General features: G+C 33.9%; 2 protein-coding genes across 3 annotated transcripts; one reads left to right on the top strand and one right to left on the bottom strand.

The window, feature by feature from the left end:
* The first annotated feature begins 2867 nt into the window (after positions 1 to 2867).
* Positions 2868 to 13616, top strand: LOC100265881 (autophagy-related protein 18f). 2 transcript variants are annotated; one of them, XM_010646032.3, is made up of 8 exons: positions 2868 to 3694; positions 9414 to 9878; positions 9960 to 10397; positions 11057 to 11293; positions 11391 to 12230; positions 12339 to 12496; positions 12873 to 13163; positions 13337 to 13616. In XM_010646032.3, the coding sequence occupies exons 1-7, from the start codon at positions 3425 to 3427 to the stop codon at positions 13159 to 13161; spliced, it is 2697 nt and encodes an 898-aa protein (XP_010644334.1). In that variant the 5' UTR covers positions 2868 to 3424; the 3' UTR covers positions 13162 to 13163; positions 13337 to 13616. The 2 variants fall into 2 exon arrangements, with proteins under 2 accessions (XP_010644334.1, XP_002279886.1); XM_002279850.4 differs by having other exon boundaries at positions 12801 to 13163.
* Positions 13617 to 16146: 2530 nt separating this feature from the next.
* Positions 16147 to 20963, bottom strand: LOC100260669 (disease resistance protein At4g27190). The gene is made up of 2 exons (XM_003634612.4): positions 17646 to 20963; positions 16147 to 16327 (listed from the first exon to the last, which is right to left on the bottom strand). The coding sequence occupies exon 1, from the start codon at positions 20721 to 20723 to the stop codon at positions 17712 to 17714; it is 3012 nt and encodes a 1003-aa protein (XP_003634660.1). The 5' UTR covers positions 20724 to 20963; the 3' UTR covers positions 16147 to 16327; positions 17646 to 17711.
* Positions 20964 to 24546: the final 3583 nt, after the last annotated feature.

Genomic DNA, 24546 nt, shown 5'->3' with positions numbered 1-24546 from the left:
CAATATATGAATATTCTAAGTAACATTCTTTACCAAAATAAATACATACCAAATTTTTTTTCCAACCCATACAATCAAATAGACAACTTAGCTTCTTTTGTATGACATCAAATTATTTGGCATATGTTAAGTCTTTCAATCAATCATGATCCATATTAAAACACATCAAATATGTAATTACACGTCACCAATGCAAAAAATAAATTATTATTCAATAATTGATAGAAAAAACTAAAATTGATAACTCCATTTGTAATTTTTTTTTTTTTTAACAAAACATGTAAAATTCTTCTCCAATTTCTAAGCAATTACCTTAAGGTGATGTTTGGCAACTAAAAGTAACATGTTGACATTATCCAATATAATTAAACTGAATCTATTGATAACAAATTTATTTTAGTTAAATTGGATGATATCAACAAGTTACTTTTACCTTAATAGAAAAAGTCAAATATCAGGGGAAAAAAAAAAACAAACACCACCTAAAACTATATTTGGTTTATTAAAAGCACTAAAAAAAGAAAAAAATATTAAAAAATATTTTTAAAAAATTTAAAATTAATTCAAAATTTATGCAATTTGAAATTATTTAATCTAGATAAAAATAAGTTAAATAAATTTAAAGACATTTATACAAATAATTTATTATTTTTTAATTTATTACATTTTTCCTCTATTTTTTCGGAAAAAATGTCATAAATAGTTTATTCGTGTCTTCAAATAATTAAATCACAATCATAATTCATCAGTGCTATAAATTGTTCATTAAATTCTTCACAACCATAACCGCGTTTACATTTTGACGGCCATTATGAAGATGAGCCTTAGCGGTATAATTAGGCCAACTCACCAACCAAGCCGTTGTCGGCGCCGATTCTTGTCCCTCAAGCTTCATGCGGAGTTTCTTCTCGTGTCCACGTGATTTCTCCCTCTCGTATATCTTGCCGTGAGATTTCGACATCCTGTGCTCATTTATGAATTATCTTCACATCTTTTTTCTTGATTGACTATTATGCCCATCCCTCTAAATCATTGGCTGTAGAGCTCGCCCAAAATTTTAACATGGGCCATTCGTTGATGACCCATTTAGCAAATTGGGCTACGTACTTAAGCCCAAATCTTAGCCTATTTATGAGTTTGTGGCATGAGATGTGGACATTACATTTGACGTGAATGCCTACCTAGTCCCGACTCTCGAATGAATCGAAAATTAACTGAAACTATTGTTAACAACCTTCAAAATAGTCTCTTTCGTCTCATAGTCCTAAATTTGATCGAACATAGAGCGATTTAATTAGCTTAGTGGTCTACTTTTATAGGTCCACCATTTATTAAATGATCGTGTAAGGGTAGTCGGAAGTTGACATAAATTTGGTAAAGCCTACTTCCATTGAAGTGGGAATGGATCGGGATTTTCTTTTCTTTGCTTTAAAGAGGTAAAGAAATGTAAATCCCTCATAAAGTAAAAAATATGGTGTGTTCCATATTAGGGAATAATAAAAAAAGGCATAAATGTTGACTCGAACAAATTAAATTTATCTTAAAAGATAATAAATTTGACCAATTTTGTATTTAAAATTGATTTGTATATTGTTAGTTTTGCTTTTGAATTAGTCAAAAGTGACAGTGAAGACAAATGACAATTTTATTCAACCTGTTATTATTTCATTAATATTTGAATAATTATTATTAATATTATTATTTTCATTTTTATTATGTTGGATCAAGATTATTATTGTCAAAGTTTCCTCCGAGTGCTTCATTTCAAAATCACAACAAAAAATAAAATAAAATTTAAAAACATTATAGGTTTATTAAATTGATAAAAACACGACAAAAAACTCAAATCTAAAATCATTATGAATTTATTAAATTGATAAAAGTAAAATTAACATGTCATGTCATGTAATTTTTAAAAACCCAATTCAAAAACCCGATTCAAATACCACATTATGTAGCATTATTATGTATGAGATCATTATAATGAAGAATTTAAAATCTAAATATTACAACGAGACGAATCAATTATTTTTTGTAAAAAAAAAAGGCTTTCTTGGCAAGTAACTAAAAATATTATTAATAAATAAAATCCCAAAATCTCGTGAGATAATGAATAGATGATTGCTTGGGAAGAAGGCCGTACCATTTCATTGGATTCCTTCTCCGTTTGATATGGTGGCCATCATTTCAACAATTATACAGTGATACTCACCACATTTAAGTTCATGTACTCCCAACATCTGTGCCGTTGGATCAGAATTCCTCAATTTCAGTGCCGGCCATTAAACTCCCATCCCAATAATTTCGAAAATATGTTTGTCAAAGATGTTTTCATCACATTTTATTAAATTCTAGAACACATTAATTTGCATACTTTTAAATAAAATTATTAATATTATTTTTTTCATATTAAAACTAAATTATTTTTATAGATTTTATTTGATAATGACTTTATTTTGTTGTTTTTGGATTTTTAGATAAAAATAAAAAATATTATAAAATTGTTTTAAAAACTGTTTTATAAAAAAGTTTTTAAAAATACCCAAAACCTCCTATATTTTCTTTTAATTAATTTAGGTTAAAAAATGATTAGTATACATAAAGTTTTATTAAGTGCATGATAAAAATAAAAGTTAATTAAAAGGATAAAATTAAAATATTTGGAAAAAAATTAAAAATTACTCTTAAAAATATAATTATTAAAATAAAATTAAAATTTTGAAATAAAATTAATTAATTAATTAACTTGATAGTGTAGGATAAAAATGATAATGAGAATAATAATGATGATGATGATGATGATGATGATGATGAAAGGGTAAAAGGGGAATTTTGGTATGAAGGTGGTGAAGAGATGGAGACAAGACGTGTGGATGTTTTGGTGAAGTAGGAAGGCAAAGGCAATTCGAAAAAAGGAGAGAGAGACGTAAACGTAGACTCCTTCATTTCTTCTTTCCATCTCTTCATTATCTCAATCTCCTTTCTCTCTCTACTTTTTTTTTTGCTCTTTTCCGGCCAGTCTGCCACCTTTTTCCGGCCAACTAATCGCTATTAATTCCAATCTTTGATTATAAATTTCTATTCCATTAATTCAAAAAGATTTCATTTTTTTTTAAAATTTCTTGATTGTTTTTGTTATGTTTTTGAGTGGAATTCAATTATTTGTTCCATATAGAGCAGCAAAAATTTAAAGCTTTGAAATTTGTTGTTTTCTCAAGCTATTCGGTGGAAATTGAGGGCGAAACGCGACGGAATCGAAGCGGTTTGTTTCGTTTTGTTTTGTTTTGATTGGAGTCAGTTGGTTCGTTTTGGGGGTTTTCTGAATTTTTTTTGGATTTTTATGAGGATGGAGAAACTTGTGACTTGAGATTGCTAATTGGGGCTGTTTCTTTTTGTGGGTTTCTCAAAGAAACAGCCTGGGGTTATGATAAGAAGTCTAGGGTTTGGAGAATCACAAGTTTTCCATTTCCTTCTGGGTGTGCTTGTTTCTCTCTTTCTCTGCGTTTTGGGGATGAGGAATAATGATGGCCCTAAGCCTCATTCGGGTCGGACCAACGGGTTCATTCCCACTTCGTTTCGGGCGATTTCGGGTTATTTGAGGATCGTGTCGTCCGGTGCTTCCACTGTTGCGTCGACGGTGCGTTCGGCAGCGTCTTCAATTGTGGATAGAGATGATGATGCCAGCCATGATCAGGTACTGGGTTTCCCAACATTCAAAACTGTTAAATATGGTGTAATTTTATTTATTTATTTATTTAGAAAATAAAACATTTTTAATTTTTAGTTGGTTCCTAAACATCATACGTTGTTTCATGATGGGAAATTGTGATTTCTGTGCGTTTGGAGAGTGTAAAACGTTCTAATATTCTGAATTTATTCAGTCCATTTCGTAGTTTGTGTAACACCAATTTGTTGCTGGCATGATTGATGCCTGCGACGTGGTATAATTTTAATTGCAATTTCAGAGATATTGAGGATTCTAGAGTACCAGTTGATTCATTTGTAAATTTATGGATAAATCTGTAATTTGTTGCTCCCACGAATTGTGAATCTGACACACTTTTGAGTGGGATTAGGGCGTTTTTGAAGATTTAGTTGTGATGCCGAATTGAAATGTTTATCAGAAACTTGATATATTATTGTCTGTCTGATGGTTTTATAGAGATTTGTTGGAGGAAAAGCAATTGAATTGTTTAATCAGGAACCTATCAAAAAAATTGAATTGTTTAATTAGGAGTAAACATGTTCAGTAAGATTAGGTATGTCATGAAGACAGTTCTGAGTTGGGGGGTGGAGAATTGTAAGTGGCAAGCCACCCCAATTTTAGAAATTTTAACTGTGGATTTCTTTCATGCAAGATTGAGAACATGAAAGTACAATGCTCGCATGTTGTTTAATGAAAAATAAGGGGCATGGAAATTTCAGTTATGTGATTGTAATCATCTCATGCAAAGTTGTAAAAATGTTTTTAAATGATTGGTTGTGAGATCTTTAGAAGGAAATTACATTTATGATAGTGCTCATTTGTGGTTTGTGGATTGGAATCCTTAACGGGAAATTAAATTAATGAAACAGCTCATGTTTGGATTATAGCAATACATTTTTGCATGTCTGATTTGAGTTAATATTCTTCTTTAGTGATCCTTCATGTGTGGAAAATTAATATTCTTCTTTATTGCTCCTAACCAGGAAATCTATAAATAATGGTTGGATTTTGTATGTTACATGGGTTAAAGGGATATTGTGCTATAAAGGTCTAAGTCACCTGAATTTTAAGAATGAATATTTTGCATGCACAATTTTTTATAGGAAAACTGAAAATGTGAAAATTTTATCAAGAAAATACATTTTCAATCAAGTTCCATTATCGGAAAATACGATCATTTGATTTGATCAAGCCAATCTAAGTGGGTACAGCAGGTTGGAGGGCTACTGTTGCAAATAATGAAAAGATAATATTTTGGCTAAGGTGGTAATGCATGTTATGGTTATTAATTTCAGCTTGTGATCCTTCTTTGGCCTTATTATTGGGAGGAACATAATCCACTCCACGTGCCATATCAGCAATATGGTGGAGTTGTTAAGGATCTACTTTATTAGATCTCTTAGAGGGACCTACCCCAGTTTGGCGTTTCTCAGCAGTTTGGTTGTGTTATTAATGGTTCACTCTATTATATTTGTAAGGGACTCATCATGTGGCGTGATCGAGCAATCCGACAATTTGGAGTTGTCAGTTGTTGGGTTGAGTGAGGTGGATTTGTAGGAGTCGCCATGTGGTTTGACCAAAAATAATTTAAGATTGGCGGCTATCAGCTTTATACTCTTAGATTTTGAGAAGACTTCTCATGGTTAAAGATTGGTTTTAGCTGTTTGTTGAAATATGGCTGGCCAACCATATATTTGTAATATGACTTAACACGTGTCTGGTCCTGCAAAATGAAGAATTTGTGCCTTCTCAGCAGCAGTTTGGATTAAGTTGTAAATGACCCATTATATATATTGTATTTGTAAGAGGATTTATCACGTGCTTTGATTCCATGATTGGACAATATGGGGTCCTCTTTTGATAGGTGGACAAAAAATATATAGAAAGCAATGTCTAACAAAAATAGGCTGCATCCATGGTGTATAGGAAGCAGGGATTGAAAAATCGGAAAATGTCGCCGATATTTCGAAGAAATATCGGATATCGGACGGTGCCGAAACGATAATCGTCACCGATTATCGATCGACGGAAAAATCGACAAAAAATCGGCAAAATCGCCGATATATCGGATAAATATTGGCGAAATACCGATTTATCGGAAAATTTCCCGATATTTTCCTACCAGTCCAGCCCGCGCACAGGATACAAAATCTGGCTCAAAAATCGTGGATTTAGGGTTCGTGAAATTTAAATCCAATGTCACAACAACAAAGAGACCCTTAAAACAGATCCAGAAAACACAAGGAGCAAAAGAAAAGCAAATTTTTTGGTTTTCTTTGGGGGTTTTGAATGGATTTTCTCGGAAATCAAACGAGAATGAATTTTCCCGGAAATCAAATGGGGGATGGATTTTCTTGGGAATCAAACGGGGGTTGCAAAAAAAATAATGTCAACGTGATTAGATTAGTACCTGCGAGGATTGAGAGTGGCAGAGGAAGATAGGTCTTTTTAGGAAGAGGAACTCTCTTGGCTGGAGGGCAGCTTCAGCGGCTGGAGGGCAGCTTCAGAAAAGGGGAAAGGGGAATTCTCTCGGCTGGAGGGCAACTTCAGAAGTGGGTGGCCCTTTTAATTTTTAGATTTAGTAGAGGTAAAAAAAAAAAACAAATCATGAGAGCAATTTTCCTCTACCCATATAAATAATTATAAATTATTGAATTTTATTTTGATTATTAAATAAATTAATATTAATAAAAAAAAGTTGTTACTATATGTTTTTAATAAAATTTTAAAAATTAAATCTCAAATAAAATATTTATATAAATTAATTTAATTTTTATTTAAAATATAATAAAACATGTTTTAATAAAAATATTTTAAATTTTTTTAAATAAACATTATCTTCAGCAAATTGGGTCATCTTCATCTAACAATATAATGAAATCACATCGATCTCTTCCTTAGTATAAGGACTATTGTAATATCATATATATTATATTTATGTATAAATTGTTTTTATTCAATAAAATCAAATATTTTTTAATTCATTTCTAACTCTATATACTTTCAAAATTCATATATATTATTTTTAAAATTCAAATATCGAATCTACCAATATATCTTTGTTTAAAATATCTTCTTAATTATATATATGTCAATTACACTTACAAGATAACTTTAAAATGTGTATTTTTACTTATTTTATCATTTTTTAAAGTTTTTTCAAGCATTTCTATTAATTTTAAATAATTTTCACTTTATCGATATTTGTGAAAAAATATCCACCGATATTTCTCCGATATTTCCGATATATCCGTAAAATCGAAGTACCGATATATCCGTAAAAACCGATATTTCAATCCTTGATAGGAAGTATGTAAGGAGCACTGGAAGTCAAAAGGACAAAGGAAACCAAACCACAGTAGGGACAAAATTATGGGGTTATTAGATGTTTGGTCCAGTAGTTTAAGTTCTTTTTTGTAAAAGGATTTTCAGTGCATTTTGATCCATAATAAGAAATTTTAGAGATTATCAGTTTTTTAATTAAATATTAAAGATCTACAGTGTTGGAATTGTACAAGAAAATAAGATACACTTTTTCTATCTAGCAAATTGATGATTGGTTGATATTCAGCATAGGCTACATATTGATTAAGCTTTAACATTTTCAGTTCGTTACATTAAGTTAAAGAATTTAACTTTGCTAGATTATTGTGTCAGTGTTTCTCATCAATGCAGTTGGTTTTTAATTTCAAAGTTTTTTCCCCTTTAGTTTATTTCGAAGGATTGTGGTTGACATTGCTCCTTGTTCAGGTTTCTTACTGGATTTAATCCTCATGTCATCATTATAATCATTCTAATCTTAATCAGCGACAACATGATCATTACTATAATTATCTATTTTATTACCATAAATATTTGGCAAAATATTTTTGTCAAGTCTAATGATTTCAGTTTTGGATGAGTGCTTTGTAATGTGTAATTCTATCATCTTCATTATGAAACCATAATTATCAAACACATGACAATTCGTACCACGCATGACAATTCGTACCACAATATCCAATCTGTATTCTGATTATTTCAAGGTCAGATCCTTGGATGCTATCTTGCTGCTCCCTCTGCATGGTGCACTATTTTAATTAGATTGTGAAGTGTAATTATTCACCTTTAAAGTCTCAACCTTGCTTGTTGCTGTTGGCCTTTTGTGCACTTTTCAAGCTTGCTATGCTTAATCTTTGAATATGTTGCTGCTTTATTCTTGTAATATGAGTAGGGTTTAAAGAAAGCAAACATAAAAATGCCAACAGATCTTGACTTGAGTTAGATTGTATAACTTCATGAATTGGGCTAGCTTGTATATAGACGATTGTGCTACATTAAATGTAGGCTTTGTAAACTGGCTGAGCTTGAAGTAAGGAGAGGGAGATTGTTTTTTTGTTTTCTCTTTTCCTTTATGCTTGCCTGTTATGGTGCTTTTATGTACATTGTGTATACCTTGTGGCACCTTTTTCTGGTGCTTTCTATTATCAAAAAAAGAAAAAAATGCAGATGTTGATTTGAGTGAGAAGGCATAATGTTGGATACTTTCTTGTAACATTTGATGCATCTTGGGCCTTTCGAAGGTGCAAAATGGAGCAACTCTGTGACAGTGCTTCTAAGATATTGTTTAACAGATGTAAATCTGAATTGTGGTTTTATATGCACTATTTGGTTCATGTTTTGAAAGATTTGATGCAGATAGACTAAAAGTGATATATGCGTAAATATGAGTATGATTTTCAGATGATCATTAAATGTGTGAAGTTGTTCTAAATTGAGGATTATGGGCTTGGATCTACTTGTCATTTTTGAAGTGATCTGTGTAGAGGTTGTTTGTATCATTATTGATAAGTGGAAATTTTGTGATGCATTGTTAATCATAAACCAAATCTAAATTCTTGGGAAATAAGAGATGTTCCTTAGACCGCTTCATTATAATTTGAAACTATTTGAAGTGGTTCTTGTGATCGTCATAATGTGAAGTGAACTTAGAATCAAGTAAAAGAGTTCCATAATTAATGCACACGCCTCCTCCATATGCACCCTGTTTATGGTTGTGATAGATGCAACATCCCTCGTGTCACCTTTACATGCCATAAGTAAAGGAGGTGTTAAGGAAGCTATTTCTTAACACCTTTTGCTAAAAAAATCTATTTCTGATTTTAAGGAAACTAAAAGTATCTGGTTTGGGAACTGATTTATATCAACCTACATTGAGACAATCTATTGATTACCTAGAATTTTTCCCTTTCATTGCTCTTTGTGTCATTTTATTGATTTCTTTTGACTTGGTTATTTTGTCCTGGGTGTGTAATAAAGTTGGACAATTTTATACTTTCTGTTTGCTGCATGCTTAAGTCAAGATTCAGACTTACATATATTATTTTTCTGTTGTGACAAACTTATCAAAAACAGATTTAGCTGGAATGACAAGTGATAAATTTGTTGACTGTGGTCCTTGTTTCACAGTTTTTATTGGATTTATGCTACTTCCTTTCTCTAGTTGATTAAGTACATGTTTAATAATATTTTTCTTATTTGAAGTGCTTCAATTTTAAAGCTGGGAGTGAAGGTGATGCATTTCATATTTTCAATTAGACAATGGACTACTTTCTCATGCTAATTACTAATTCATGTTGGATAGATTCTTTTTCATTTAGAGTTCTTCTGTTTTAAAGCTGATAGTGGTGGTTATTACTTTTTTTGTATTTTCTTTTATGAAATAAAGGTGCAATGGGCTGGGTTTGACAAGTTAGAATGTGATGGAAACATCAATCGGCAAGTTCTCTTGCTTGGATATCGATCTGGATTCCAGGTCTGGGATGTTGAAGAAGCAGATAATGTGCGTGATCTAGTGTCCAGACATGATGGTCCTGTTTCATTTTTGCAAATGCTACCAAACCCAGTTGCATCAAAGGGATCCAAAGACAAGTTTGCAGACAGCCGCCCATTACTGGTAGTTTGTTCAGATGGATCTCTTTCTGGAGGTGGTAACATACAGGATGGATTTGGCACTCCTTACAAGGAGGGCATCCCAAATAGCCATGATACAGTGAATGGCAGTGCTATGCCTACTGTAGTTCGTTTTTATTCCTTGAAATCTCAGTCTTTCGTGCATTTTCTGAAGTTCAGGTCAGTAGTTTATTCTGTAAGATGCAGCTCCCGAGTGGTTGCTATTTCTCAAGCAGCTCAGGTATGTTCACGTTATACATATCTCAATATCCCATATTTATTGCCTGCTCAGAGTGTGAGAAGTGGGTTCTATATATTGCAGATACACTGTTTTGATGTTGCAACATTGGAGAGGGAATATACTATTCTCACAAATCCGATAGTAACTGGTTCTCTTAGCTCAGGGAGTATAGGCTATGGACCTCTTGCAGTGGGTCCCAGGTGGCTGGCTTATAGTGGCAGTCCTGTTGTAGTCTCAAATTATGGGCGCGTTAGTCCTCAACATTTAACAACTTCTGGAAGTTTCTCTGGTTCTGCTTCAAATGGGAGTCTGGTTGCACACTATGCGAAAGAATCGAGCAAGCAACTTGCAGCTGGAATTGTGTCCTTAGGAGACATTGGATATAAGAAGCTGTCCAGATACTGCTCTGAGCTCCTACCTGATTCCAATAATTTGCCACATTCTGGGAGTCCTGGTCCTGGGTGGAAGGGAAATGGAGCTGTCAATGCCCATTTTCCAGATGCAGACAATGTTGGAATGGTATATATGGTTTTGCTCAAGTCTGGTTTTACACATAATACTGAAACAACTATTTTGCATGCTGCATTTCATTTTTTTTTTCTTCTAATACATGTTTTAGATTTCTCTTAGGTGGTGTTTGTTTTTTTACTTAATTCTAAATAGAACTTTAATGCTTAATACTATTAAGTATTATGTTGTTTATTTTTATAATATTTAAAAAATTAAAAAGTAAGGAAAAATCAACATTTTACTTTTTCCATTTAGAAAAAACCAAATATTTTGGCTTTTTCTATTCAGCAAAAAGTTTATAATGAGTCATGAAAAAGTAAAAAAACAAACAACTTGAAGTCTGAAAACAAATTGCTTTCAATAAAAAGCTAAAAAAACAAACACCCTCATAGTTTTACCTTAATTTTCCTTGGAACACATGATTTTATGTCTCAAATTTTTTACTGTCTGGTGAGTGTTATTATTTTTCATGACTTATCTTTCATTTGAATCAAATACATCCTTGAGGAGGCAAAAGTTTTGCACTTGTAAACAAGCCTCTGCTTCTGTGCCAATAATGCTCTTTTGGTTTCCCAAATCTCAGGGGCATCTAATGAATGCTTTTTCCGTCTTAATGTTCATCTTCTCTCCCATTCTAGTTCCGCTCACTGTTTCCTTTGATTTAACAGGTTATTGTGAGAGATATTATCGCTAAATCTGTTATTACTCAGTTTAAAGCACATAAAAGTCCTATTTCAGCATTATGCTTTGATCCTAGTGGGACCCTTTTGGTGACAGCCTCGGTTCAAGGTCACAACATAAATGTCTTCCGAATAATGCCCGGGGTAGCTGGAAGTTCATCTGGATCAGATACTTGTGCATCTTATGCACATCTTTACAGGCTGCAACGAGGTTTCACAAATGCAGTAAGGGCAATATATTTGTTTAATCCTTTCTTATTTACTGGGTCACTGTTAGCATGGAGCACTACTATGACATTGTTAATTTTTGGTTGTAATTCAGGTCATACAGGACATCAGTTTCAGTGATGACAGCAATTGGATTATGATAAGCTCCTCAAGGGGGACAAGCCATCTATTTGCTATATCCCCTTCAGGAGGATCAGTAAATCTTCAGCCTTCAGACTCTTCTCCTACTGCTAAAAATAGTGGATTGGGTGTACCGACTAAGCCAGCTGTTCGCTGGCCACCTAATTCTGGGCTACAAATGCTTAGTCAACAAAACTTTTGTGCATCTGGTCCCCCGGTTACTCTTTCTGTTGTTAGCAGAATAAGAAGTGGAAATAATGGATGGAGAGGCACTGTAACTGGTGCTGCAGCAGCTGCAGCAGCTGCAACCGGAAGGATGAGTTCCCTTTCTGGGGCTATTGCTTCGTCTTTCCACAACTGCAAAGCTAATGATTTATTTTCCAATAGCAGCTCCTTGAAGGAAAAATACCACCTTCTGGTTTTCTCTCCTTCCGGTTGTGTAATACAATACGCTTTGCGAATTTCAACTGGAATAGATTCTACCACTGTTGTTTCTGGATTGTCCACTGGATATGAATCAACTCCTGATGGTGATGGGAGATTAGTGGTTGAGGCTGTCCAGAAATGGAATGTTTGTCAAAAACAACATCGAAGAGAGCGTGAAGATAATACTGACATATATGGTGAAAATGGAAATACAGATAGCAGCAAAATATTTCCTGAAGGAATTAAAAAGGAAAATGCTTTCCACCCAGAGACTAGGAGTGGAGTTTCAAAAAGTAAGATCAGTCCTGAGGAAAGGCATCATTTGTATATTTCAGAAGCAGAACTGCAGATGCATCAAGCTCAAAACCCATTGTGGGCAAAACCTGAGGTATTTAAATGTTATGCAGGAAACTTGAAAAAGATATTTGTTTACTGATCATTCAGCTTTCTTGTTTAAGTTATAACATGCACTTTGTTCCTGTAAACTGCTTGCCAGATATACTTCCAGACGATGATGGTTGATGGATTGGAAGAAAATGTTTTGGGAGGGGAAATTGAGGTCGAAAGGTTTCCAACACGCATGATTGAAGCAAGGTCAAAAGATCTAGTTCCAGTTTTTGACTATCTTCAAACTCCCAAATTTCAAAAAGCAAGGTGTGCTGAAGTTCTGTTTGTCCATTTATTTTGCTGATGGACCTAAGTGTTGCTTCTTTTGAATGCACTTGTTCATTTGTTGGAAATAGTTTGGATACTTGATCTCGCTTCATATTATTGTTCAGAGAAATGGCTGATATTGCCATTTTCTTGTCCTATCTATCAACATTTTCTTGTTTAATGTGCACACGAAATATTTTGGCATTGTTTTCTTCTTTTATGCTTTGCTAATTGCTGTTTTGATGCACGACTTTAACAGTGAGAACTTTGTACTCATGTTTTTGAATTACAATTTCTTATTCAGGGTTCCTGTTTTAGATAGTAATATAAATGGGCATCCACTTCATCATAAGTCTGGACCATCTGAAAATGGCAGGCTATCTCGCAGGAGCAGCTCTGGCTCTCTTGACTTAGTAGCTGATGGTGGTGTAGCAGTAGCTGAACATCCCACTGGTATCGAAGAAACTGGTTGGAACGGTCTTCGGATGCCAGAAACAGACAAGGGCTTTGTAAATAGCAATGACAGGCCTAAAACAAAGACGCTCAAGACTGTAAATAATAGAGAGAGCTTTAAGATGGAGGCTCAACACAAGTTTGTAAATAATAACAAAGATGGCCTGAACGTGGAGAATCAATTAGAAGATGCGGATGATGAGTTTGATTAGAGGTAACCATTTTGATTACTTTTTATGAGTGCCAGTGTTTACTTATTCTACATACGATTCACCTTTTGATTTTCTTTCTTTTCCTTCATAATTTGAAATGCATATTTCATTTAATAACGTGTTTGCATGCAGTATCATTGATTTAACTTTACTTCTTTTTTCACATTTTTTTTAGGTGTGCAGAAATTCTTTTATTCTCCAGGGAGGTTAATTAACACTGTCATGGGTGGAAATTGTAAAGAGTGAGGCATAGGTGGGGGTTTGACCGGAAACTGAAATTATGGAATACTAAGTTGCTGGGGTTTTCATGTTCTGTTGACTATGTAAATAACAGACTTAACAGACTTCAGAATATGTTCCGAATAATCAGTTGTATTATGTAAATAATAGCACGACTTTATAAGCCCTTGGTTGCTTAGTCTTTTATTCCATTAATTTAATTTTATTTGTTACCATTCTTATCTTTCTTTTTTATTTTTTGCCCTGAACACAATCAGTTGCATTTTCTTGTGACACATTTTATGTGATTTGATGCCGACATTTTTCTGAGTAGAATTAGGGACAAAAAATTTATGGTTTTATTTTTATTTTTATTTTTAAAAATTTTTGTTTTTCAAACAACATTTGATGTTATGAGACATTAACTTTCTTGACATCTTCCAAGGCATCCTTTTAGACCTCCAACTTATCCTTGGCCTTCATGGATGTCCTCCTCATCTATTAAGGGGGTGGTATTCCAAGGGGTATTGGTTTGAGTTATGAAAAACCATAAGGAAATTGTGGATGATTGTCAACATTGGAGTCTCATTTATTTTGGATAATGAAAAGAGGGTTAAGTTTTGGAAAGATAATTAATGTGGTAATGAGTCATCTTGTGTCTTATTTTTCCTCTTTATATGCCTTAGCTAGCTTAAAGGAGGAGTGGATGATAGATTTGTGGAATCAGTGTAATCTTAGTGGCTGGTGGACTTGTAGCTTCTCTAGACATCTAAATGATTGAGAGATTAAAATTGTGAAAGTGTTTTGCAGTGAATTGGGGAGGAAAAAATAAGGTGATTTGATTGGAGACAAAGCGTTATTCCTTCTCCATGAAGTACCTTCGTGCTTCCTTAGAAACTGGTAATTTAGCCCCTTGACCAGAAGTACTTAAGGTGAGTTTCTTTGTTTGGGAGTTACCATGAAATAAAGTTTTGACATTAGATCAATTCTAGAAGAGAGAGTAGTCCATGGCTAAAAGATGCTTTCTTTGTCATATTTAGGAGGACTCGATTGACCACATTATGTGACAATGTGGTCTAGTAAAAGCTTTGTGATAGTTTTTGTTCTCTCACTTTGGTGTATCCTTGGTATTATCTTCCTTAGTAAGAGAGACTTTGTTAGGTTGGTATGGGTTTTTTGTTAGAATGAAATTGAAAAAAGTGTAGGGAATAGCTTATTTGTGCTTTTTTTTTGGACAATTTGAAAGGAGAGAAATAGAAGATTGTATGAAAACAAGGGGATCTCTATCCTAAAACTAAAAAAAATTGTTCCTTTGTAACATGTTATCTAGGACCAAGTTGTACATAGTTGAAGGCCTAATGTCTTTGTGTGATTTTATTGATTGGTTAGGTTGTCACTTGGGGATGACAATAAGACAGGTTTGGGATGGGTTACCCTTGCCTTGTTTCAATTTTTTTTATTCAAATTTTAATTTTTAAAATTTTGAATTTTATTATAAATTAATATAATTTATAAATATATAAATATTCATAATATTTATAATTTATTTTTATGAGAACTAATATTTTATATATGTTAAAAAGGTTGAAAAATAAAAAAAATTGATTAAAATAGTTTTTATTTTATATTTTTTATTTAACATTATATATAATTGAGATAGGATAAAGTCATATTTGAATCCATCTCCGATGTTAAAAAATTTCCTAAATCCACGCTGAACTCATTTATTTTTATACCAAACATTCTCATTAGGAGTGAAGAGGTGTTTTTGGTCATGTTTACTTCCATGTTCGATCTTTGACCAATTTGTGCTTGGATCCTTTTCAAGTTGGAGTCCTTGGGCACAAGGATCCATACAATAATCCCATAATGTTGGTTTGAAGAAGAATCTTTGAGCTTCTTGTTCAAATATCATCCCACAAGCCTTCCCTTCGTTATCACATGTTTGTAGGGAGGTTTTAGCTACAAGTGCTCTTGTATTTGGATGCAACCAAATTTTTTTTTCTTTTTTCTTTTCTAACAAGTTGTCCACAATGGTGTCTCTGTCCTAATGAAGATGACAAATTCAGATTTCAGCTACAAGCATGTCTTGAAATGTTCTTTTTTCTTCATCTCCTACAACAAAAAGCCCATGTTCTAGATCATATTTTTGGAATTGAAAATTAATGTGGTTCAGAGTTTAGGTTCAAGGTGACTCACATTCAGTCTTGGCATTTTGTCTTCCGAGTTTTTTTGAAGGCTAAATTCTTAGACATTCTATCTCATACCATAATGTCAAAAGGTTGTGTACCAAATAAACACTCTCCACCCCTTATCCTACTTCTTTGGTTAGGTAATTTTCCTTCTAACCCTAAACTCAAATTGCCTATCTATCCCACTAATTAATCATTCATCAGATCCATGCATTTGGCTCAACTTTTTGGTAGAATAGAAGCCAAAGGTTTGGAAATCTCAGTTAATTACTATTTAAGTGTGTATGAAGGGAATAATTTTATACTTTATACTTTTCACATGAACTATGAAAGTTGAAATTCCTAAAAGTTACATTTCTTTTTTAACTGGTGTACTATGGGGAATTACAAGTGGTCTTTTCTTTTGTCTATTGTTGTAGTCTTGTACTAAAGTTGAACTATGAAAGAGTATTATTACATACCAACTCTTGTACTAAAGTATTATTAGGAGAGCTCTAACATGTCAGAAATTTACAAATTTAATAGCTTCAAACTTGTTATGGTATTATTACCCAAGGCTTTTATCACACCATGATACTCACACACCAATTTCTTCAAGCTTAAGCACAATACAATATTCAACTTTTCACACCCAAAATACATCAAAATAACAACTCAAAACTCTAATGTACATATAGTAATAAAGAACATCTCTCAAACATTATATCAAACACCATGTTCTTGTTCTTTGTCATAAGAAGCCACATCAACTGAATCTGAAAAAAGAAATAAAAAAAATGTTGAGGTGAGTTAGTAGATCTAAGTGGAGAATGACTCTATTATAAAGATTAAGTTAAAAGTCATTGAATAATGTGGATTACAGAAAATGATAAATAATTTAACATATAGTCCAATGTCAAATGGTCACATGCACCTTTTAACTATGTTAGCCCTTTAACTCCTAAAGCACATTATCATTAGTAAAATTGACAAACATACCATTTAGATTAAAAAATAAGTAAAAAAAAGAAAAACTCACAAATTGAATTCAAACACAACAAGCACTGATTAATATGAAACAAAATAAAACTACGATGTACAATGTGTTAATTTTGTTTTCTCAATCTTCTAGCTTCTAATATCGTTCACCAATTATCACACCAAATTTGTTCAAATTAATAAATCAGAAGCAAATATCTATTTCATATAAGAAAGAAATAACATGTTTAGGTCCAATACTTCGATTCTAACTTAGTTTGGAATTAAGGGTCCAAGGCAATTGGTTAAACAACTTGTAGGATATATTGAGATAACCTTAAAGGATTGAGCATGCAAGTGAGTTATTTAACCCTGAGTTTCATTCTTAAAAAATTTGAAGGAAATAAAATAAAGAGAAAAAATAAATTTATAATTAAGAAATTATTTTTATATGTTTTTTCGAACTCATTAGTTTCACTTGTTTTCTCTTTTTAATATAAAGAATAAATAATTTGAAAAAGCATAAGTTTTTAACTTATTTGATTTTCTTTTGTATTTTTCATGGTAAACCAAACTTATCAAAATTATACTCCTAAACATTTTTTTTTTCTAGTAATTTCTTAGAACCATAGTATCAGATTTATCATATGTTTATATAACCTTTGTTTACATATTGTGTTAAAAGAGAAGCACATACCAAAGCTTTTTGTTTGAGTTTCCAAGTTTTTATAGCTTAAACTAAGTAGAGGTAATATAAAGTAAAAACTAATTATTGGTCTCTATAAGTTAGGATCTAATCAACTCCTTAGAAATATTTAATGTACAAAGTGCAAGTTTGGACCTACTTCATACTATTAGGTTTAAAGAAGCTGACAAACTTAACATTAGCAGTCTCAATTTTTAAGTGTTGTAAGAAATCATTAAGCTAAATAATCATTCCAGTCAACAAAATTATATTGATTTTAGTTGAATAGCCACTTTAATTTATTTAAATGTATTTGGCCAAGTATATAGTGGAAGTAAGAAGGAGAAATCTACAGCACTTCATGCAGCAGAATAAACTACGTGTTAAAGAAAATGAAATAGAAAAGTGAAATGGGTGACGGAAGAGCTCACATGATCAGTTAGTGGGTTTATTCCCCATAAGAGGAAGTTGTTTGAACTCTTCTCTCCGAGTTGTCTTCAGAAAGCTGGAACTTTGAAAAGTGGCTGGAGAGTGGAGCTGGTAACATCATCATCCCACTCCAATTGCTTCCACCACTCCTCCTCTCCTCTTATCTCTTTCAAAGTATTTGCACTTTGCTCATTCAAAGGTAGCTTCTTCAGATTTCTACACTCTCTCACATAAATATGCTCTAGATGTTGCCATGTTTCTTCTTGTCTGCTTAAAGTCTTCAAGTTGGGAAGCAATGATAACGCTATTTTCTGCAAGTTTGGAGCAACGGGATATGGCATTGAGGTCTGCCCTGAACTGTAAATGAACATAGCACTCAAATCGTCACAGGCATTTAAACAAATTAGTTCCAGCTTTTCCAAGGGTTGAGTAAAATCATCACAAGAGAGAAGATATTTTAGTTTCGGACAACCGGCCACCCTCATTCCTTTTAGCCTTGAGAATTTGAGTCCAAGACTCCCAACTAATTCTGATATGCTCTCTAGGCTATCGAGAGTAATGAGGTGAAGTTCCTCTAGATTTGGAAGTAGGTCATTTGGGGAACGACATCCTCCTGTTGGCTTAAACCTGACGTTGGAATCCGTAATAGAAAGTGACTTGAGATAAACAAAGCCACCAACACTATCAAACAGATTATTTAACCCCGTGCACCATTCCAGTTCAAGAACGGCTGCACGTGTTAACAACAACCATTCATTCCATTTGCCTGACAGATCCAATCCCGAAAGTAAAAGCTTTCTTTCCTCAAATTTTCCATCTTTATTCTTGAAATCATTCTTGAATAGAATTTCTTCACTCTTTCTCAAAATGAACCGAGTAGCAGCGTACCTCACAAGAAGACTTTCGTGATAAAATCGAGATACCCTAATTCTGAAGCTTTTCAACCTTTCCATCCAAGGAGCATATTCCAACAAGGGATGTGTGGTGCCATTCAAGTCCATCTTTAAAACAATTAATCGCTCCAGACATCCTAGCTCCTCAAGTAGTGCTGCGTTTCCCTCGTTTGTCTCTGTCTTCAGACACCATCTACAGTTACTCTCACTCATGTCCAGAATCTCTAAACCAGACAGCCTTGATACCAATCCAGCTCCGTAGGTTTTCAACCCCCAAGTGCCTGACAAGTTTAATTCCCGTAAGTTGCTCAACTGCTCCATCCCTTCTGGCAATTTCAGGATACCACTATTACTGCAATCCAGCACTTGTAGTTTACTAAGCCGCCCCACAGGGGGTAATTCATTGAGCCTACCACATTGGCTTAATAAAAGGGCACGAAGTTCACCAAGGTGGATGAGGGAAAGAGGCAATCGCTGGATGTTGGTATTACTTAGATTCAAGACCCTGAGTGCTTGAAATCCGAGCAGGAATGCCTCAGGAACTATCTTAAGTTTGTTATTATTTTGTAAAATCAAAGTGGAGGCCTCCGAGCAAGGTATCCGACTATCTGGCAGCCATGTTAATGCATTACGCATGAAAGAAATTCTCTTCAAAGATGGTGTCAATCTGGACACTGGGAATTTGCTCGATCCAGTTCCGGATTGAACAAGAGATTTACATTCATCCTCTGAGGAGGATGCAATCCAAATCGCGACATCACGAACTAGATCATGCATCTTCACAGTGCCGCTTTTGTCATCATCATCATTTTCCAGCAAACAACAATCCTTGAGATTTTCAACTAAAGCAACTCCACTATTGTAGATATCCTCATAGCTTTGTTGTTCATCTACATCTAAAAGGCCTTCCCCCAGCCAGCATTGTACAAGTTCACTTATTTTAATTGAGAAATCCTCAGGATATAAAGAGCAATACAAAAAGCAAGATTGGATGTTACCTTGCAAGGAATCATAACTCCACTTTAAAGGCTTGTAAACCCTATCCTCTACCCCGTAGATGTTATGCGGCACTGACCTTTGCAGCTCCTTCAATGCATGCTCCCACTGGTGTTTGCTAGTCTTCTTTCTCATGGATGTTCCCATCATATTTATTGCCAAGGGCAATCCTCCACACTCCTTAGTTATTGCCCTCGCAACTGGTTCAACGTCTTCTAAAATGGCTGCCTCCCCTGCATTTTTACAGAACAATTTCCAAGCTTCATCATCGTTTAGGACATGAATGGGAATCTCTCTGTCTGTTTTCATCCCTCGGCAAACATTTAAAAATCTGGTTGTCAATATGATTTTACAAGCCACGTGGTCTTCAGGTCGGGGAATACCCAAATCATCCAAATCAATTTCCTTCCAAACATCATCTAGAAGGAGGAGAAACTTTTCTTCCCTCTTCAGTCTTTCACACAATCTGGCAGCCAGACTCTCAGTGCTGTCTTCGGTATTCACCTTCATATTCAATCTCCGAGCAATTTGTGCCTGGATGCTTTTGTGGTCCCACTCCCTGGACAGGGTGATCCATATGACAATGCTAAAAGGTGGAGTAGTTGAAGAGGCATCCTTAAGCATGTTGTTCAAATTCTTAACTGGAGTAGTTTTGCCTATTCCTCCCAGACCCCAAACCCCAATTATTCTAACTGTATCGTCATTCAGCAGATTCATAATTGTGGCTAAATTTTTGGATGCTGCGGGTTGATGAACAATTGATTCCACAGGCATATGCTCCACTGCTGTTGCTTCACGATTGGCAGCCAGCAAATTGGCAAGGCAATTTCCACGTACCTCAAGTCCTCGCACCTCCTTCAGTGCCTCTGCCACTTCCCTGCTTTGCAGAAAGAGATTTTTGAAGCCACCACAACACCTCTCTTTGTTGGCTTCTATCTTTGCTTGCATCGGTCTCACTTTACAGCCAGTTTCTTCAACATTTCTCCACCAGTCATTTACTCCTGGAACCGATTCATCGTGGTCCCTTTCCACTGTGGATTTCAGATCGTTTAGACGTTGCAGCTCCTGTTGCAGATGACTATAATTAGACTTGAAGGTGAAGGGATTCCCAACTTTGGAGCAGATCAAGCCACAAAGATGTTCAGAAAACGATGATACTGCTGAACTCAGGCATGCAATCACACATTCCATCTGTGGAATTGTGGTAAAAGAGAAGCAAAAAAATTAAAATTTTCAAGGCAAGGTTTTGCAGAATGAATGCAACTTTTCAATTCCCTGACTCTTTTTAAGGGTACTAATTTTCTTACAAATGGTGTAATTCAAAAACAAAGCTAAAGAGGGGACCCTCCTGCCTAGAAGGATTACTCCTCTCCATTATCACAGCATGTACTGTGTTTGGATTTGAGCAAAATATTTTTTTTTTGCAAACTTGTCCACTTTGGTGCCTCTTTTCGAATGATGTGAATGGCCGATACTCCGAGTAGACTCGTTGATCGTTTCCTTGTGGTCGTGGGTCCCCAACCTGTCAGAAACCGTGTCGAAAGCTAAAAAGTATGTCAATTGTCAGTGACCTTGCCTTCTGTTCATTGTCTGTTTCAATTATTAGAACCACGTTTGAATCTAGATGGAGGGTATTTGCTTAATTAACCAAGTATCACTCCATGCCTACCACTACCACTACCACTACCACCTCAATTGGGTGACATGATTAGATGGAAAAAGTTGGTTTAAGATATTCAGACTCTTTTGAAATTTGAATTTCTTTTAGGGAGGGGCAAAATTATAATATGCTGACTGTGTACTGAGGCATGAATTCAATACAAGTTTTAAAAAACTAATAATAATAATATTCGATAACATGAAAAGAACGACAAAGGCAACATGAGACTTTTTTTTTTTTTAACAATAATAAATTTATTATTCTTATTTATGAATGTGAAATCCCTTATTTTTATGAATGTGAAATCATTTATTAATGAAAATTTTTAATTAGAATGAGTAGAAAATAAATTAATTTTAATTAGAATTATTATATTTGGAACTTTAGGTTATATTCGGTTCCAATAATTTTATTTACTAACATTCTTGTGAATTTTTGGAAGCTTGTTGAGATAGTTGGAGTTGCCTTGAACTCGATCTAATGGATTTGTAGATGCCAAAAATTTGGTGGCATTGAATCACTATGGAATTAATCATCAAATTTGATTATTCAACATTTTAACTTTTTGTTTCAACAAATTCAAGTTTGAGAAATGATAAGTGAAATCTTACATTATATATGTGACATCCAACTCATTAAATTTTATTGTTATCTAAATAACATGTGAAATTTCATAAGACTAGAAAAATTAAATTTTATGAAAGAAAAAATCAAACTAAATCAATTCAAATTGATGTAAACGGATTATTAAGAAACGAAGGAAGCAAATTACCAAATTAGTAAATCAATTTCCTTGAATCGACTAAATCATTTTTTTTGAGATATCAAATTTAATCCTTAGCTTTATCTATAAATAAAGATGCATTCTTTGATATAAAACACTTATATAGATAACTTAATCATTTATGTAATGAGAATTAACCACTTTATTTAAACAAGATTGTTTGGAATCTCCACTGCTCCATTCATTTTCAAAATTTAAGACCGTTTGGATGTTGAGAAATTTGAGGGAAACAACTAAGCATGCATATTCATAATTTTACAATATGAAAATAACTTCCATTTGGCTTAAGAGGATTTATCGATAACTTCGAAGTATTCACTTTTATGATACTGAACTTTAAAGACTACTTAAGATTATCTTTTTATGATAAATTCAAATTTCCAACTTTTTATTTTTATTTTTTATTTGGTGTCTGATTTAGTATATGTTAAAACATATAACTTACCTAAGTCTTACTAATACAATCTCTATTAACTCACAATTGAAATGTAAGATGCCCAAGCGTGTGAATCGTCAAATCATGAATCACTATCTAAACTTAATTTTGAATTTCTTATGGAGCATAACATGAATATCTGAAAATTAAGGATGCATACTTATTTGCAATTTCAAGAACGCACAATTTCAAGAGTCGCAAGGTTGATATAATCCTAAGAAATATCTCTGCTTGCAAGGCACAAGTGGGCAAGCATAATACTTGAGCAACCAACATAAATGTTAGTGATAGTTTTTCTAGCTTTTGCTTGTAAGTATTTTTTAAAATATACCAAAGTTCTTGTATGCCATAGACTTGGTGGTTTCAATAGCAGCAGAAGCTTGCACACATCTTAATTTGTTGGTGTATCTGTAAAAGAAAATTGGGAATCAAACTTTTAGATATGGGATCTGGAAAAGGAGATGAAACTTTTAAAATATCTGAGATATGAAGTGGAAAATGACTCAGATTCAACCGTATAAAAGCAAATGAGTGGCTTAAAGAGGTGGAGGGGTCAAGCCTGAAATGAAATTTACGAATGTTGTGGGGCTCAGGAGTTGCTGTTGTTTTCAATCTTCTCTTCAACCCATGCTTTTGAAAGCAACCAGTATGGACCATGGAGCCACATACCTTGTTCTTTTCCATCATCACAACCTCAACCACAGTTTTTCTGGATTGTGGGGGTTTGGGCAAAAAAGGGAGTACCTTAAGCAAATGATTTAAGACACCTTTTTTTTTCCCCTTCTTTTGCTTCGTTAATAAAGAAAAAGAAAGGGGAAATAAAGGGCCTCAATCATGGCGCGTTTTATAAAGTTGGACCAATCAAATATATATGTGAATTCTCATTCATTATTGAAAGGATTGAAATGGTAGGAAGGACAAAACCAAGCTCTTCAATTATCCACACAAAGTGCCACTCAAACCTCTTTTTCGTTTTTTGCCCTAATGATCAAGCATGTGATATGTGCACCATTTTGAATTTTGATACACTGTTTCGATGTTGCAACATTGGAGAGGGAACATACTATTCTTACAAATCCTATGGTAACTGGTTCTCTTAGCTCAGGGAGTATAGGCTATGGACCTCTTGCAGTGGGTCCCAGGAGGCTGGCTTATGGTGCCAGTCCTGTTGTAGTCTCAAATTATGTTAACCACTTCTGCAAGATAATCTCTCTTCAAATGGGAGTCTGGTTGAGGCAGTCTAAGTGGAATATTGTTTATCAAAAGCAACATCGAAGAGAGCGTGAAGATGGTATTGACATAAATGGTGAAAATGGAAATATAGCAGCAAAATATTTCCTGAAGGAATTAAAAAGGAAAATGCTTTCCAACCAGACACTAGGAGTGTGTAAAAAGGAAAAATAATATTTGCCTTGAATAATTTTATTGAATCAGGATACAAGAGATTTCCTACAATCATGCTAATCTATTCTAGGTATAAAAGGCAACTGAATAAATATACAATTAATACAATATATTTTGCCATATACAATTAATACAATATTGACCTTTCCTTCTTAACACTCCCCCTCAAGTTGGAGAGTGAATGTCAAGAACTCCCAACTTGTGTATCATAGTTGAGAAAGTTTCCTTTCCCAATGGCTTGGTGAACACATCTGCAAGTTGATCTGTTGAGGCAATATGTTTGGTCACAACTAAACCATCTTGTATTTTGTCACGAATAAAATGGCAATCCATCTCTATATGTCTGGTTCTTTCATGGAAAACAGGATTGGCAGCTATATGTAAGGCTGCTGTGTTATCACAATATAATAATGTTGGCTTTGGATGCAATATTCTCAAATCTTTTAATAATGAGCGCAGCCAGGATAATTCACAACATGTGCCTGCCATGGCTCTATATTCGGCTTCTGCTGAGGAGAGAGATACGGTTTTCTACCTTTTTGTCCGCCAAGAAATAAGAGAAGATCCCAGAAAAACACAATAACCCGTAGTGGATCTACGAGATATTGGACAACCAGCCCAATCCGAATCAGAAAAAGCTCGCAAAGATAAATCATTCTGAGAAGGGAAAAACAAACCTTGCCCTGGACTATTTTTCAAATAACGCAATACACGCAAGGCAGCTTCCATG

This window comes from Vitis vinifera, chromosome 19, assembly GCF_030704535.1.
Source record: "Vitis vinifera cultivar Pinot Noir 40024 chromosome 19, ASM3070453v1".
NCBI classification, from domain to species: Eukaryota; Viridiplantae; Streptophyta; class Magnoliopsida; order Vitales; family Vitaceae; genus Vitis; species Vitis vinifera.
Note: the sequence above shows the minus strand (reverse complement) of the source record. Positions and strands in the feature narration are given on the sequence as shown.

Coding starts and splice junctions, on each gene's coding strand:
- LOC100260669 (XM_003634612.4), bottom strand. CDS start 20,723: ATGGAATGTGTGATTGCATGCCTGAGTTCAGCAGTATCATCGTTTTCT.
- LOC100265881 (XM_002279850.4), top strand. CDS start 3,425: ATGATAAGAAGTCTAGGGTTTGGAGAATCACAAGTTTTCCATTTCCTT. Junction 9,879..9,959: donor CTATTTCTCAAGCAGCTCAG/GTATGTTCACGT, acceptor TATATATTGCAG/ATACACTGTTTTGATGTTGC. Junction 10,398..11,056: donor ATGCAGACAATGTTGGAATG/GTATATATGGTT, acceptor TTGATTTAACAG/GTTATTGTGAGAGATATTAT.